At 40.0% G+C, this 13,597-nt stretch overlaps 1 protein-coding gene across 1 annotated transcript in view; it reads left to right on the top strand.

Moving 5' to 3' along the window:
- Positions 1 to 1,996: 1,996 nt before the first annotated feature.
- The window catches only part of ift27 (intraflagellar transport 27 homolog (Chlamydomonas)), a 41,667-nt gene continuing 30,066 nt past the window's right edge, over positions 1,997 to 13,597 (top strand). Inside the window, exons 1-2 of the mRNA XM_060918826.1 lie at positions 1,997 to 2,134; positions 10,326 to 10,405. Of these exons, the coding sequence (XP_060774809.1) occupies positions 2,101 to 2,134; positions 10,326 to 10,405 (114 nt within the window). The 5' untranslated portion in view covers positions 1,997 to 2,100. The remainder of the gene's footprint in view (positions 2,135 to 10,325; positions 10,406 to 13,597) is intronic.

Raw genomic sequence — 13,597 nt, 5'->3', positions numbered from 1 at the left:
TCGCTCGCGCTCACACTCACACTCGCGTGAACGCGCAGGCGCGCCTTCCAGCCCAGCGCGCGACGTTTTCATGAACGCGCAAATCTTGCACAGCCTGCCTGATCTCAGGCTGTTTACTGTCTACTAGATGTTCAAGGACGGAATATCTCATCTCTGTGAAAACTTCACTCAGCAAAATAAAAAGTAAAATATAATAATTTTAAAAATATTCACAATTGACAGTTATATTTTATAACTCATAAACATCGTTTATTCATAATACTATTTTAATAATAATAATAATAATAATAATAATAATAATAATAATAAATGTAATATTTTTATCAAGTAAAACTCTCTTAAATGAAAAAAAATGTTTTTTTTTTATTTATAACCTAGCTTTATCCATGACTGATTTGAACACATCAACAGCAAAAACCTTTTTTATTCATTTTATTTCACGTTTTATATAAACATAAAATAAAGTGATTGTATATATATATAAAACTAATAATCATCGTTTATTTGTAATACGATTTTTTATAATAATATTAAATAATGTTAAATGTCATATATTTTTAGAATGTAAAGCTCTTTTAAATGAAAAAAGGATCTATCTATCTATATCTATCTATTTTTTATTTATAATCGACCTTTATCCATTACTGATTTTAACACAACAGCAAAAACCTTTTTTATTCACTTTATTTTATATATATATATATTTTTTTCCCACTTTATTTTGTATTTTTATAACTCAATCGTCGTTTATTTGTAATACTATTTTTATAATAATATTAAATAATGTTAAATGTCATATTTTTAGAGAGTAAAGCTCTTTTAAATGAAAAAAGGATGTATCTATCTATATCTATCTATTTTTTTATTTATAATCGACCTTTATCCATTACTGATTTTAACACAACAGCAAAAACCTTTTTTATTCACTTTATTTTATATATATATTTTTCCCACTTTATTTTGTATTTTTATAACTCAATCGTCGTTTATTTGTAATACTATTTTTATAATAATATTAAATAATGTTAAATGTCATATTTTTAGAAAGTAAAGCTCTTTTAAATGAAAAAGGATCTATCTATCTATCTATCTATCTATCTATCTATCTATCTATCTATCTATCTATCTATTTTGATTTATAATCGAGCTTTATCCATTACTGATTTTAACACAACAGCAAAAACCTTTTTATTCACTTTATTTCATATACAGTACACACACACACACACACACACACACGAAACTTTATTTTATATTTTTATAACTCATAAGCATCATTTATTTGTAATAATACTGCATAATAATATTAAATGGCATATTTTTAGAAAGTAAAGCTATTTTCATTGAGTATTTTTTTTATAATCGAGCTTCATCCATTACTCATTTTGACACATCAACAGCAAAAACCTTGTTTTACTCCCTTTACGATTTCACTCGCTTTTATTACTTCCCTTACTTTTACTAGCACATTACCCTCATATTCCTATTCATTAAAAAAAACTGATTTAAGATTGATTGTTGTGCTTTTGCTCTATGTTTTATTTACTTTATATGTTTATTTATTTTTTTTATCAATGATCGTGCTATTATTTATTAATTTATACTGTATCGTAAATGTAAATAAAGTGCCAAATACATTTTAAATAAAATGGTTATATTATAATTCTTACTGCGAATGTTAGTTAGTTCGCTAATTTTACACCAAAAAGATGTTGACACTGGGTTTTAAGGATGTTTGAGTCCTTTGAACGCCACCAAGTATCTAAATAAAAATAAAAAATATAAAAATAAAATAATTTCGTCAATTAAAAAAACATTTACGACCACTCGTGGTGAAGATAAGTACTGCAAAACAGAGCCACAGTCGGCGCACATATTTTGCGTCACTTGACTTAGTAACCAATCATATTGGAGAAACTGCCCGCGTGCTGTTTATTTGCACCAATGAAAACGTTACATTTCAGTTACCTAGCAACGCACCTATGTGCGACAACAGGGAAAGGAAAACTCACTTGGAATTCAGTCTGAGCAACAAACATGCAGTTTTAAACAGATATAAGTTGACGGATTATTACCAGTGACTGTAAAAGCATTTGCGCCATGGTGAAATTACGTGCCAGGTGTATTCTTGTTGGTAAGAAAAGTTTAATTGTTTGTGTATATAGACTACCGAGCTAATTAACGGTGCGCGTTTGCAGTGGCTGAGTCCTAAACCACAGCTCTCTCTTAATAACCTCAGGGCGCCACAGGTGAACTGTTTCTGCACCCTTTGTAGTGCACTGTATGTTGAATTGGGAGGCATTTGATATTCCCTCTGTGGCCGAGGCTTTGATTTTCCAATGCCTCTCGAGTTTGATAATCATCACAACCGTTTGCAACCTGATGATTTTTGATTAAGTAAGGCAGACAGTACACGTGGTGTGCTGCGATAGGAAAAGAATCAACGACGGGGTGGTGTGATGTGGCCCAACGCTACTTCTGCCACCCAAAGTTGATGATTTTCCTATTACAGCATGCCCTGTAGTGTTCTATTTGTTATACCATTAGCATATCATTATAACGTGTACTTTATCAATAGACACATGATGCATTTTAATTAATGTTGTAGAATATCCACAAGACAAGTTAGTTCCTGATAGCACACTTCACTTCAGAAGCAGAATCAAGTTTGTTGCCAAATCTGTTCTCACATACTGTACAACCCCGATTCCAAAAAAGTTGGGACAAAGTAATGCAATGATGTAGAAGTTTCAAAATTCCATATTTTATTCAGAATAGAACATAGATGACATATCAAATGTTTAAACTGAGAAAATGTATCATTTAAAGAGAAAAATTAGGTGATTTTAAATTTCATGACAACAACACATCTCAAAAAAGTTGGGACAAGGCCATGTTTACCACTGTGAGACATCCCCTTTTCTCTTTACAACAGTCTGTAAACATCTGGGGACTGAGGAGACAAGTTGCTCAAGTTTAGGGATAGGAATGTTAACCCATTCTTGTCTAATGTAGGATTCTAGTTGCTCAACTGTCTTAGGTCTTTTTTGTCGTATCTTCCGTTTTATGATGCGCCAAATGTTTTCTATGGGTGAAAGATCTGGACTGCAGGCTGGCCAGTTCAGTACCCGGACCCTTCTTCTACGCAGCCATGATGCTGTAATTGATGCAGTATGTGGTTTGGCATTGTCATGTTGGAAAATGCAAGGTCTTCCCTGAAAGAGACGTCGTCTGGATGGGAGCATATGTTGCTCTAGAACCTGGATATACCTTTCAGCATTGATGGTGTCTTTCCAGATGTGTAAGCTGCCCATGCCACACGCACTAATGCAACCCCATACCATCAGAGATGCAGGCTTCTGAACTGAGCGCTGATGATAACTCGGGTTGTCCTTCTCCTCTTTAGTCCGAATGACACGGCGTCCCTGATTTCCATAAAGAACTTCAAATTTTGATTCGTCTGACCACAGAACAGTTTTCCACTTTGCCACAGTCCATTTTAAATGAGCCTTGGCCCAGAGAAGACGTCTGTGCTTCTGGATCACGTTTAGATACGGCTTCTTCTTTGAACTATAGAGTTTTAGCTGGCAACGGCGGATGGCACGGTGAATTGTGTTCACAGATAATGTTCTCTGGAAATATTCCTGAGCCCATTTTGTGATTTCCAGTACAGAAGCATGCCTGTATGTGATGCAGTGCCGTCTAAGGGCCCGAAGATCACGGGCACCCGGTATGGTTTTCCGGCCTTGACCCTTACGCACAGAGATTCTTCCGGATTATATGAATCTTTTGATGATATTATGCACTGTAGATGATGATATGTTCAAACTCTTTGCAATTTTACACTGTCAAACTCCTTTCTGATATTGCTCCACTATTTGTCGGCGCAGAATTAGGGGGATTGGTGATCCTCTTCCCATCTTTACTTCTGAGAGCCGCTGCCACTCCAAGATGCTCTTTTTATACCCAGTCATGTTAATGACCTATTGCCAATTGACCTAATGAGTTGCAATTTGGTTCTCCAGCTGTTCCTTTTTTGTACCTTTAACTTTTCCAGCCTCTTATTGCCCCTGTCCCAACTTTTTTGAGATGTGTTGCTGTCATGAAATTTCAAATAAGCCAATATTTGGCATGAAATTTCAAAATGTCTCACTTTCGACATTTGATATGTTGTCTATGTTCTATTGTGAATACAATATCAGTTTTTGAGATTTGTAAATTATTGCATTCCGTTTTTATTTACAATTTGTACTTTGTCCCAACTTTTTTGGAATCGGGGTCGTACAAGAAATTTGCTTTTGGTAGAATATACAGTGTCATGCAAAAGTATTCATCCGCCTTGGTGTTTGTCCTGTTTTGTCGCATTACAAGTTGGAATTAAAATGGATTTTGGGGGGTTAGCACCATTTCATTTACACAACACTTCAAAGGCGCAAATTATTCTTTTATTGTGACACAAAAAAATAATTACAATGAAAAAGCAGAAATCTGGAGTGTAAATAGGTATTCACCCCCCAAAGTCAATACTTTGTAGAGCCACCTTTTTGGTGTAATTACAGCTGCAAGTCTCTTGGGGTGTGACTCTATAAGCTCAGCACATCTAGCCACTGGTATTTTTGTCCATTCCTCAAGGCAAAACTGCTCCAACTTCTTCGTGTTAGATGGGTTGCATTGGTGTACAGCAATCTTCAAGTTATGCCACAGATTCTCAATTGGATTGAGGTCTGGGCTTTGATTAGGCCATTCCAATACATTTACATGTTTCTCTTTAAACCACTCCAGTGTAGCTTTAGCAGTATGTTTAGGGTCATTGTCGTGCTGGAATGTGAACCTTCGTCCCAGTCTCAAACCTCTGGCTGACTGTATTCAGTGTGTAAGATTTTTTCTTTTACCTCTCGGGCCCTCACCATCTCGAGATCAGTCCCCCCGTGTCACCCAGACGTCTGGGAGGGTGAGTCGCGGAAGAAAGACAGGAACCCCAAAGTAGTTCACATCTTTATTCGCAAGTCCCTCCTTTTAGACAAGAATACAGAGGGTTATTATATGTGGGTGTTATCTGTGTGGATGAAATAACATCACTGTTTGATATCTGTCTGTGTGGATCTGTGGGTGTGTTTGTGAATGCGTGTGTGTGAATATGGCTAGGTCAGCAAATCACATCTTAATTCCAATTCCTTAATTCCATGAATATGTATGTGTGTAAGTGAAAATATATCCTGTATACATTTCAGATGTTCGAACAGATATCAACATTTCCCTCATGTTCTGATAGAATGTTCCAAAACACGTCTCGAGCAATGTGTCTAGCTTAGACAGAAGGTCACACAGTAACTTACAAGTTACACAGAATTCAATGCCTTCTAAGCATAAGCAAAATAACATTCATATCAGCGATTCAGCAATTTCAGCATTTATGCACGTCAAAGCGTGCGAGATTTTTTCTCAACAATTTTAAACAAGACACCATGTTTATGTCTAGCAAAGAGGAAGGTCAGGTTAGTCTAAAATGATAAAGGATCATAAAAGCTCTAAAATATTAAAATCATAAAGTCTAACAATCCTAAATCACGTGTAGCTTAAATCATGGCTTTAAATCTAACATAGTGCCATCCAGCTTTCCTGTCCCTGCAGATGAAAAACATCCCCACAGCATGGTGTTGCCACCACCACGATTCACTGTTGAATGGTGTTCTCAGGGTGTTGGGTTTGCGGCACACGTGGCGTTTCCTACGATGGCCAAAAAGATCAGTTTTAGTCTCATCTAACCAGAGAATCTTCTTCCATGTGTTTGGGGAATCTGCCACATGCTGTTGGGCAAACTCCAAACGTGTTTTCTTAAGCAGTGATTTTTTTTTTTTTTTTTCTGGCCACTCTTCCATAAAGCCCCACTTTGTGGAGCGTACAGCTTAAAGTAGTCCTATGGACAGATACTTCCATCTCTGCTGTGGATCTTTGCAGCTCCTTCAGTGTTATCTTTGTTGCATCTCTGATTAATGCCGTCCTTGCCCGGTCTGGGAGTTTTGGTGGGCGGCCTTCTTTTGTCAGGTTTGTAGTGGTGCCATATTCTTTCAATTTTGCTATCATGGATTTAATGGTGCTCTGTGGGATATTATCCCAAACTGTGGTTTGGGATATTTTTTATGACCCAACCCTGATCTATACTTCTCCACAACTTTGTCTCTGACCTGTTTGGAGGCTCCTTGGTTCTCATGTTGCTTGCTTAGTCGTGTTGCAGAGTCAGGGTCCTTCCAGAACAGGTTGATTTATACAGACATCATGTGAGACTTTGACTGCACACAGGTGGATCTTAATCAACTCATTATGTGACTTATGAAGTGAATAGAGATCTTGCAGTCACGTGACCGGAAAGTACACAACCGCCATCTTGTCGGTCAAAAACACCGCTGAATACAGCTGCACTCGTGTACAGAATGGATCAATTTCAACCGACGGACTACACGGCTCATTTTTCTAATGAGCAGATAACTAGATATATGTCTAAAATAAACGACCTACAGATTAGTGACCCTTATGGCTTACCGGACGGAGTTTTCATGACCGGATTTTGAACTGCCAGCGGAATACCCGGACGTGTATGATTACCTCATTAACTTTCCCTCGCTGTTCAGTGGTGAAGCACTGCGTGCTTATAAATCTCTGGACAGTTATCTTTACAGAAATTCAGGATTTGTCAGCGACTCAGATGTGGCATCTTGTAAACAAGAATCCTCATTGGATGGGTAAGTCACTTAAGTATTACTAGTACTGATACTAGATGCACTGACCAGCCGATTATAGAATAGAATAAGGTAATTCCAGCTGTAATTCCAAATCGTCCGTCTTGTTTACATGGATCTGGCGTTGGAGAGGTAGAGGCTTAGCAGTGGAGGTTTGAGTGGCTGTTTTCTGAGCTTAGTCAACAGGCCGGCTCTGCAGCCTCGCTTTTGCTTCCGCTCCCGGCGCCGCCTCCTTCGCTTTGCTTCCGATAACAATCCACGGAGACCCCGCTGGTCTCGCTATCTCGTCCGGAATGTTGTGCATGCGATGGAAATCGCTACAAACCGTCATTTTCTTCTGGAAACCAATGTCCAGTAAGTCCATACGGTTGTAGTGGATATTGAAGTCCGGTACAGACGAACAACACGCAAAAATACACACAAAAAACATAAACGTGCACAGGTAGGGAGAGCTTGTAGCCGCAGCCGTTGTAGTAGAATTGTATATAGTAGGGTTTTCCAGAAGAAAAGGTAGAAGTAAAAGCAGAAGTAGAACCAGAAGTAGAAGTAGAAGGCGGAATATGGCGTTTGACCGACAAGATGGCGTCTGTCACAATCTGGATCGGCTCTGACGTCACATGCAAGTGCTCCATTGGTTGGACCAGCTCTTATTTAGGGGTTTCATACGAAAGGGGGTGAATACCTATGCACGCACCAGATTTCTGTTTTTTCATCTTAATTATTGTTTGTGTCACAATTAAAAAAAAAAAAATGGAATTGCACCTTTAAAGTGGTAGGCATGTTGTGTAAATTAAATGGTCATTTCAGACAGGACAAACACCAAGAGGGATGAATCCTTTTCCAAGACACTGTACAGCCTCGACTGTGCTTTCTTGGTGAGAGAGCAGATATTCATCTCCCACTCGAGGTCCTGAGTGATTATCGCGCCGAAGAAGCGGAAATACTCCACTGGGGAGCCAAACAGGGTGATGAAGAGGGTGTGGAAGAGCTCCTCCTGAAGTGTACAATCATCTCCACTGTGTTTAGAGCATTGAACTCTAAGTTGTTCTGCCTGCACCAGGACACCAGATGGTCAATGTCCCACCTGTAGGCAGAGTCCTCCTCATCAGAGCTGAGTTCAGTGAGGGTGGTGTCTTCTGCGAACTTCAGGAGCTTGACAGACTGATGACTGGAGGTGTTGGAGGCGAGGAGAGAGGATGCAGCCTGGGGGGGGGGGGACCTGGTGCTCCAGTGCTGATGGTTTCACTTTATAACAAGTCTAAAAAGTCATTCAGTTGTCAGCCTGTCTTTTTTTTTTTTGGCTGACTGTTCCCACTAAGACGTCGATTATTACCTACTTATTAACCCAGCATAAGGTCTTTATGGGAAAATATCAGACCTCGGTCTGATCTTTTCCCGTAAAGACTGATCAAGTGAGGTTAATCAGGAGTTTATTATATGGCTTTTTATTTTCTAAGATTAAAACAGACGGTCATTATAACGAGGCGTGACGCTGCTTTCAGGCGCCGTTTAGACATACCCGGGTATTTTTAAAAACGCAGACCTTTGCCTTCGTTTGTGCCTTTCGTTTATACACAAACGGAGTTTTTTCCTCTGAAAACGATTCTTTCTAAAAACCCCGGCAAAAGTGGAGATTTTTTGAAAACTCCGTTTTGCGTTTGTGTGTAAAGAGACCAAAACGGAGTTTTAGGCAATCTTCGCGCCACAAAAGAGCGACCATTGTACATATGACAAGCATGGAAACACTCAGAGTAGCAGCATTTCTGTTATTAAGAGCTATATTCGCCTGTTTTGCTTTTGAGAATAAGGGCCCGTTTACACGAGGACGCTGTCGGGTAAAAACGACTAAATATTTTATCGGAAGTGCCTTTCGTCTACACGGGGACGGCGTTTCCGAGGCTGAAAAATGAAAAAAATTGAAAACGCCTTCCAGAGTGGGTAAGTTAAAAACAGCCCCCGTTGCATATCCGTCTAAACTACCCAATACGCGAAACTCTGCTCGGATCTGCTCACGTCAGGTACGCGTTTACGTCATATATATGTCATATACTGTACATGCCAGCCCGGGAAGTAAGAAAGTAAGTAAAAAAGTAAGAGCATGTCTGATTACATCGATCCAACGGACCTTCAAGCTGCTCTGGCAGCTTTAATAAACGTCCAGGAGTCCTTCGAACATTTATACCGTTAATGAACAGAGGCGGGTATAGTATGCTCTTACTTTTTTACTTACTTTCTTACTTACCATAGCTAGAGTAGTCAAAGTTTTCGCGGTGCAGATCAGACAAGACGGAAGACGTTGCGCATGCGTGCAGACATAGCGGAGGTCTTTCACAGCACCACCTAGCCGCCTGGCATGCACATCCAATTGAATTCCACACATTTATGCGTCACCGTATAGACGCAGATTTCCTCCTTGAAAACGGTCGTGTAGACGCGGAAAAAAGTGAGAACGAAAACGGACTTTTGCGTTTTTGTTTCAGACCGTCCCCCTGTAAAGTGGGCCTAAAGCTCATTGACCAGCAGAGACGCATTAGGGCTCGGAGGGCAGCAATTGCGGAGCTTCTGGTGACCAAAAGAGCCCGACCGTACCACCGCCAGCGTCGGCGATTTTGGGTTCGACCTGGACGGACTGCTATCTGGTGGGAGGATGGCGTTGTCATCCCGGAGGAATGGCAGGAAAATTTCAGAATGTCGCGATCCTCACTCCTGTCACTCGCAGAGTTGGTACGTTCGTACATACAGGGTGAGTGTACTCACATGCGCGCTTCTATCGATGTCGTCAAAAAAGTTGCCTGCACACTCTATTACCTGGCTGACAGCTCTTGACAGCGTATATATGCGGATCAATATAAACGTAATTTAAAAAAAAAAAACGCAGCTGTGTGCACGAAGTTATTTTGGAAAACGGAGTTTAGAAAACATGCGTTTTTAAAAATACCCGGGTATGCGTAAACAGCGCCTCAGTCAAGTCAAATTTGTAACGTGGTTGAGTCACACATGCAGAATGAACGGCTATAGCGGTTTCAAAACTGCATTTCTCTCGTTTGCTAGCGGTTTCAAAACTCGTTTGTCTTTTGGCCGTTTTCGATTCCCAGCTCATCTTTGTTGTCCTTTTTTTAAAAAAATTATTTATTTATTTATTTATTTATTTATTTATTTTGCAGCATTGAAAGCCAGCGCCTTGGAAAGAAAGTCTGTAATCGCCCGCGGGCATTACGGGAAAATTCTGCCCGCCAAGGAACCAATCAGAGCTGAGGATTTTACCGGAAGTAGCTCGTGCCGTATAATAATAATTTCCGATAAGGGCGCTTCCCAGAGTTTTCTCTCTTATTTCACAGCAATTTAAAAAAAAAAAAAGTCTCTTGATTAATTAAAAAGATATTTTATACTTCTTATCAGTATATATTTGCATGTGAATGTTGTAGAATGCCTGCCCAGGTTTGCAAGATCTGTGTGTCTAAACATATCCAGCAGATTTAGTGGATCATATAGTAGAGAAAAATGTCAACTCTGATCTGGTACTCATCTCATATTTAAGCCATCCAAAGACCTGACGGTGATGGTCATCATCTCGTTGTGTGTGTGCAGGAGATGCAGCAGTAGGGAAAAGTGCCCTGTCTCAGACGTTCTGCAGCGATGGTTCCCACTTCCCGAAGAACTACAGCATGGTGAGAACAGTCAGCGTCCTTCCATAGGCAGCATTTACCTCAACATTATTCAAAAACAAGAAGTCTGTAATAGGGTCGAATAAAACTCTTCGCTCTGAGCTCCACCTTGTGCCTGAAAGAGTATTTGTGGAAATCAGTCCCGAGACCCAGGCTTGTAGGACTCGAGTCCGACTCGTGCCCTAATTTTAAAGGAGAACTGAAGGCAATTTTTTTTTTTATCATCAATATTCTATTTCTCTCATTTTATTAAATACAGGAATTAGGGATGGCGAAAACTAAAAAAAATTTTTGACCGACCACCGAGCCTCATTAGCCGGTTAAAGTTGGTTAACCTATGAGTTTAAAATTCTAGAATTGGAATTATTAGAATCTATCAGGGATGCAAACGGCGCGCCTTTTGGCGGATGCCGCCTTTTTCACGGCTGAATCGTGCAGATCCAATTTTTTTTTTTGGGGGGGGGGGCGTTGGAGTGTCTGAATAATTTCATCAACGTAAATTCTGTATTAAAGGAACAGTCCACCGTACTTCCATAATGAAATATGCTCTTATCTGAATTGAGACGAGCTGCTCCGTACCTCTCCGAGCTTTGCGCGACCTCCCAGTCAGTCAGACGCAGTCAGACGCGCTGTCACTCCTGTTAGCAATGTAGCTAGGCTCAGTATGGCCAATGGTATTTTTTGGGGCTGTAGTTAGATGCGACCAAACTCTTCCGCATTTTTCCTGTTTACATAGGTTTATATGACCAGTGACATGAAACAAGTTCAGTTACACAAATTGAAACGTGGCGATTTTCTATGCTATGGAAAGTCCGCACTATAATGACAGGCGTACTAACACCTTCTGCGCGCTTCGGCAGCGCATTGATACGGAGCTCAGATATCAATGCGCTGCCGAAGCGCACAGAAGGTGCTAGTACGCCTGTCATTATAGTGCGGACTTTCCATAGCATAGAAAATCGCTACGTTTCAATTTGTGTAACTGAACTTGTTTCATATCACTGGTCATATAAACCTATGTAAACAGGAAAAACGCGGAAGAGTTTGGTCGCATCTAACTACAGCCCCAAAAAATACCATTGGCCATGCTGAGCCTAGCTACATTGCTAACAGGAGTGACGGCGCGTCTGACTCTGTCTGACTGACTGGGAGGTCGCGCAAAGCTCGGAGAGGTACGGAGCAGCTCGTCTCAATTCAGATAAGAGCATATTTCATTATGGAAGTACGGTGGACTGTTCCTTTAAAATTACTAAATAAGCAAATGCCGTTACAGTTCATGAAACATAGGAAGTATAAGTATGAGAAGAAAACAGTAAATCAGAAAGCTGCGCACGTTTGCATCAACTGGGGTGGGAGGGCGGGACATGACTGAATGGGTGTTTCTGATTTGTCAGCTGTCATCCTTACACCGCATGGCATCCCCCAAGTGTTTACAACACAGAATTCCAGGTTCTCCGCTCCAAAATCGGCAGCTTCAAAACGATTGATTTTTTTTTTTTTAACCGACAACCAAAAAAAAATTAACCGGTTGACGTTGATTCGGTCAACCATCGGTCAAACGGTCATCGGTTAACATCCCTAACAGGAATGCATTTCTGATCGCTATTTTGTCACTGCGATAGCAAGTTATGAGTGTTTGAAATATGCTCTGTAATATATCAGTCAATATGTCAAAGCAACGGCCGTAAATGAGATTCGTTGAGACCTGTGCGAGACATCGTAGGACGGAATTAAAACGTACAGCGGGAATCAAAGTGACCGACATCTGCCAACGTTGTCAAAAGACGCGCACGCCTTCTTTCGAATGCTGATGGAATCAAGCCGGAAGTTTTGTTTGTTTTGATAGCAATCAGGAAAGTTTGAAAAAAGTCGGCAGTAATCGTCATTTAAACTCGTTTTTGTGCAATATTTCATTTGGAAAACAGTTTTCAAAATGGCGGTGCTGACACCTGGCGGACACTTGACGTTTCGAAGTCTCGTGAAGATCGCGCAGATAAGCGATGCCTTCCATGGACTAAACGAACTAAAATTCAACACGGCTAAAAATCGAATAGGCCGATAAGTATAATATTTAATTGCAATTAGTTGCCAATATGAGTCGCGATTTAAGGTTACTAAAACCGAAAACATAATTGAATAACACACTAATTGAGAAATAAAGCCAGTTTAAAAATGACTTCAGTTCTCCTTTAAGGACTCGTGACTTGACTTGGACTTGAGCACTGATGACTTGGACTCGGACTCGTGCGTTAACTGCATTCGGACTCGTAAATTGGAGACGAGGACTCAGATTTCTTCGTTTTTTTTGTAACATGCCATAATAATTTGGCATAAAATATATTTACAACCCCAATTCCAAAAAAGTTGGGACAGAGTACAAATTGTAAATAAAAACGGAATGCAATAATTTACAAATCTCAAAAACTGATATTGTATTCACAATAGAACATAGACAACATATCAAATGTCGAAAGTGAGACATTTTGAAATTTCATGCCAAATATTGGCTCATTTGAAATTTCATGACAGCAACACATCTCAAAAAAGTTGGGACAGGGGCAATAAGAGGCTGGAAAAGTTAAAAGGTCCAAAAAAGGAACAGCTGGAGGACCAAATTGCAACTCATTAGGTCAATTGGCAATAGGTCATTAACATGACTGGGTATAAAAAGAGCATCTTGGAGTGGCAGCGGCTCTCAGAAGTAAAGATGGGAAGAGGATCACCAATCCCCCTAATTCTGCGCCGACAAATAGTGGAGCGATATCAGAAAGGAGTTCGACAGTGTAAAATTGCAAAGAGTTTGAACATATCATCATCTACAGTGCATAATATCATCAAAAGATTCAGAGAATCTGGAAGAATCTGTGCGTAAGGGTCAAGGCCGGAAAACCATACTGGGTGCCCGTGATCTTCGGGCCCTTAGACGGCACTGCATCACATACAGGCATGCTTCTGTATTGGAAATCACAAAATGGGCTCAGGAATATTTCCAGAGAACATTATCTGTGAACACAATTCACCGTGCCATCCGCCGTTGCCAGCTAAAACTCTATAGTTCAAAGAAGAAGCCGTATCTAAACACGATCCAGAAGCGCAGACGTCTTCTCTGGGCCAAGGCTCATTTAAAATGGACTGTGGCAAAGTGGAAAACTGTTCTGTGGTCAGACGAATCAAAATTTGAAGTTCTTTATGGAA

This window comes from Neoarius graeffei, chromosome 4 (assembly GCF_027579695.1).
Source record: "Neoarius graeffei isolate fNeoGra1 chromosome 4, fNeoGra1.pri, whole genome shotgun sequence".
NCBI classification, from domain to species: domain Eukaryota; kingdom Metazoa; phylum Chordata; class Actinopteri; order Siluriformes; family Ariidae; genus Neoarius; species Neoarius graeffei.
The sequence above is the reverse complement of the archived record's forward strand: the minus strand, read 5'-3'. Positions and strand labels throughout refer to the sequence as shown.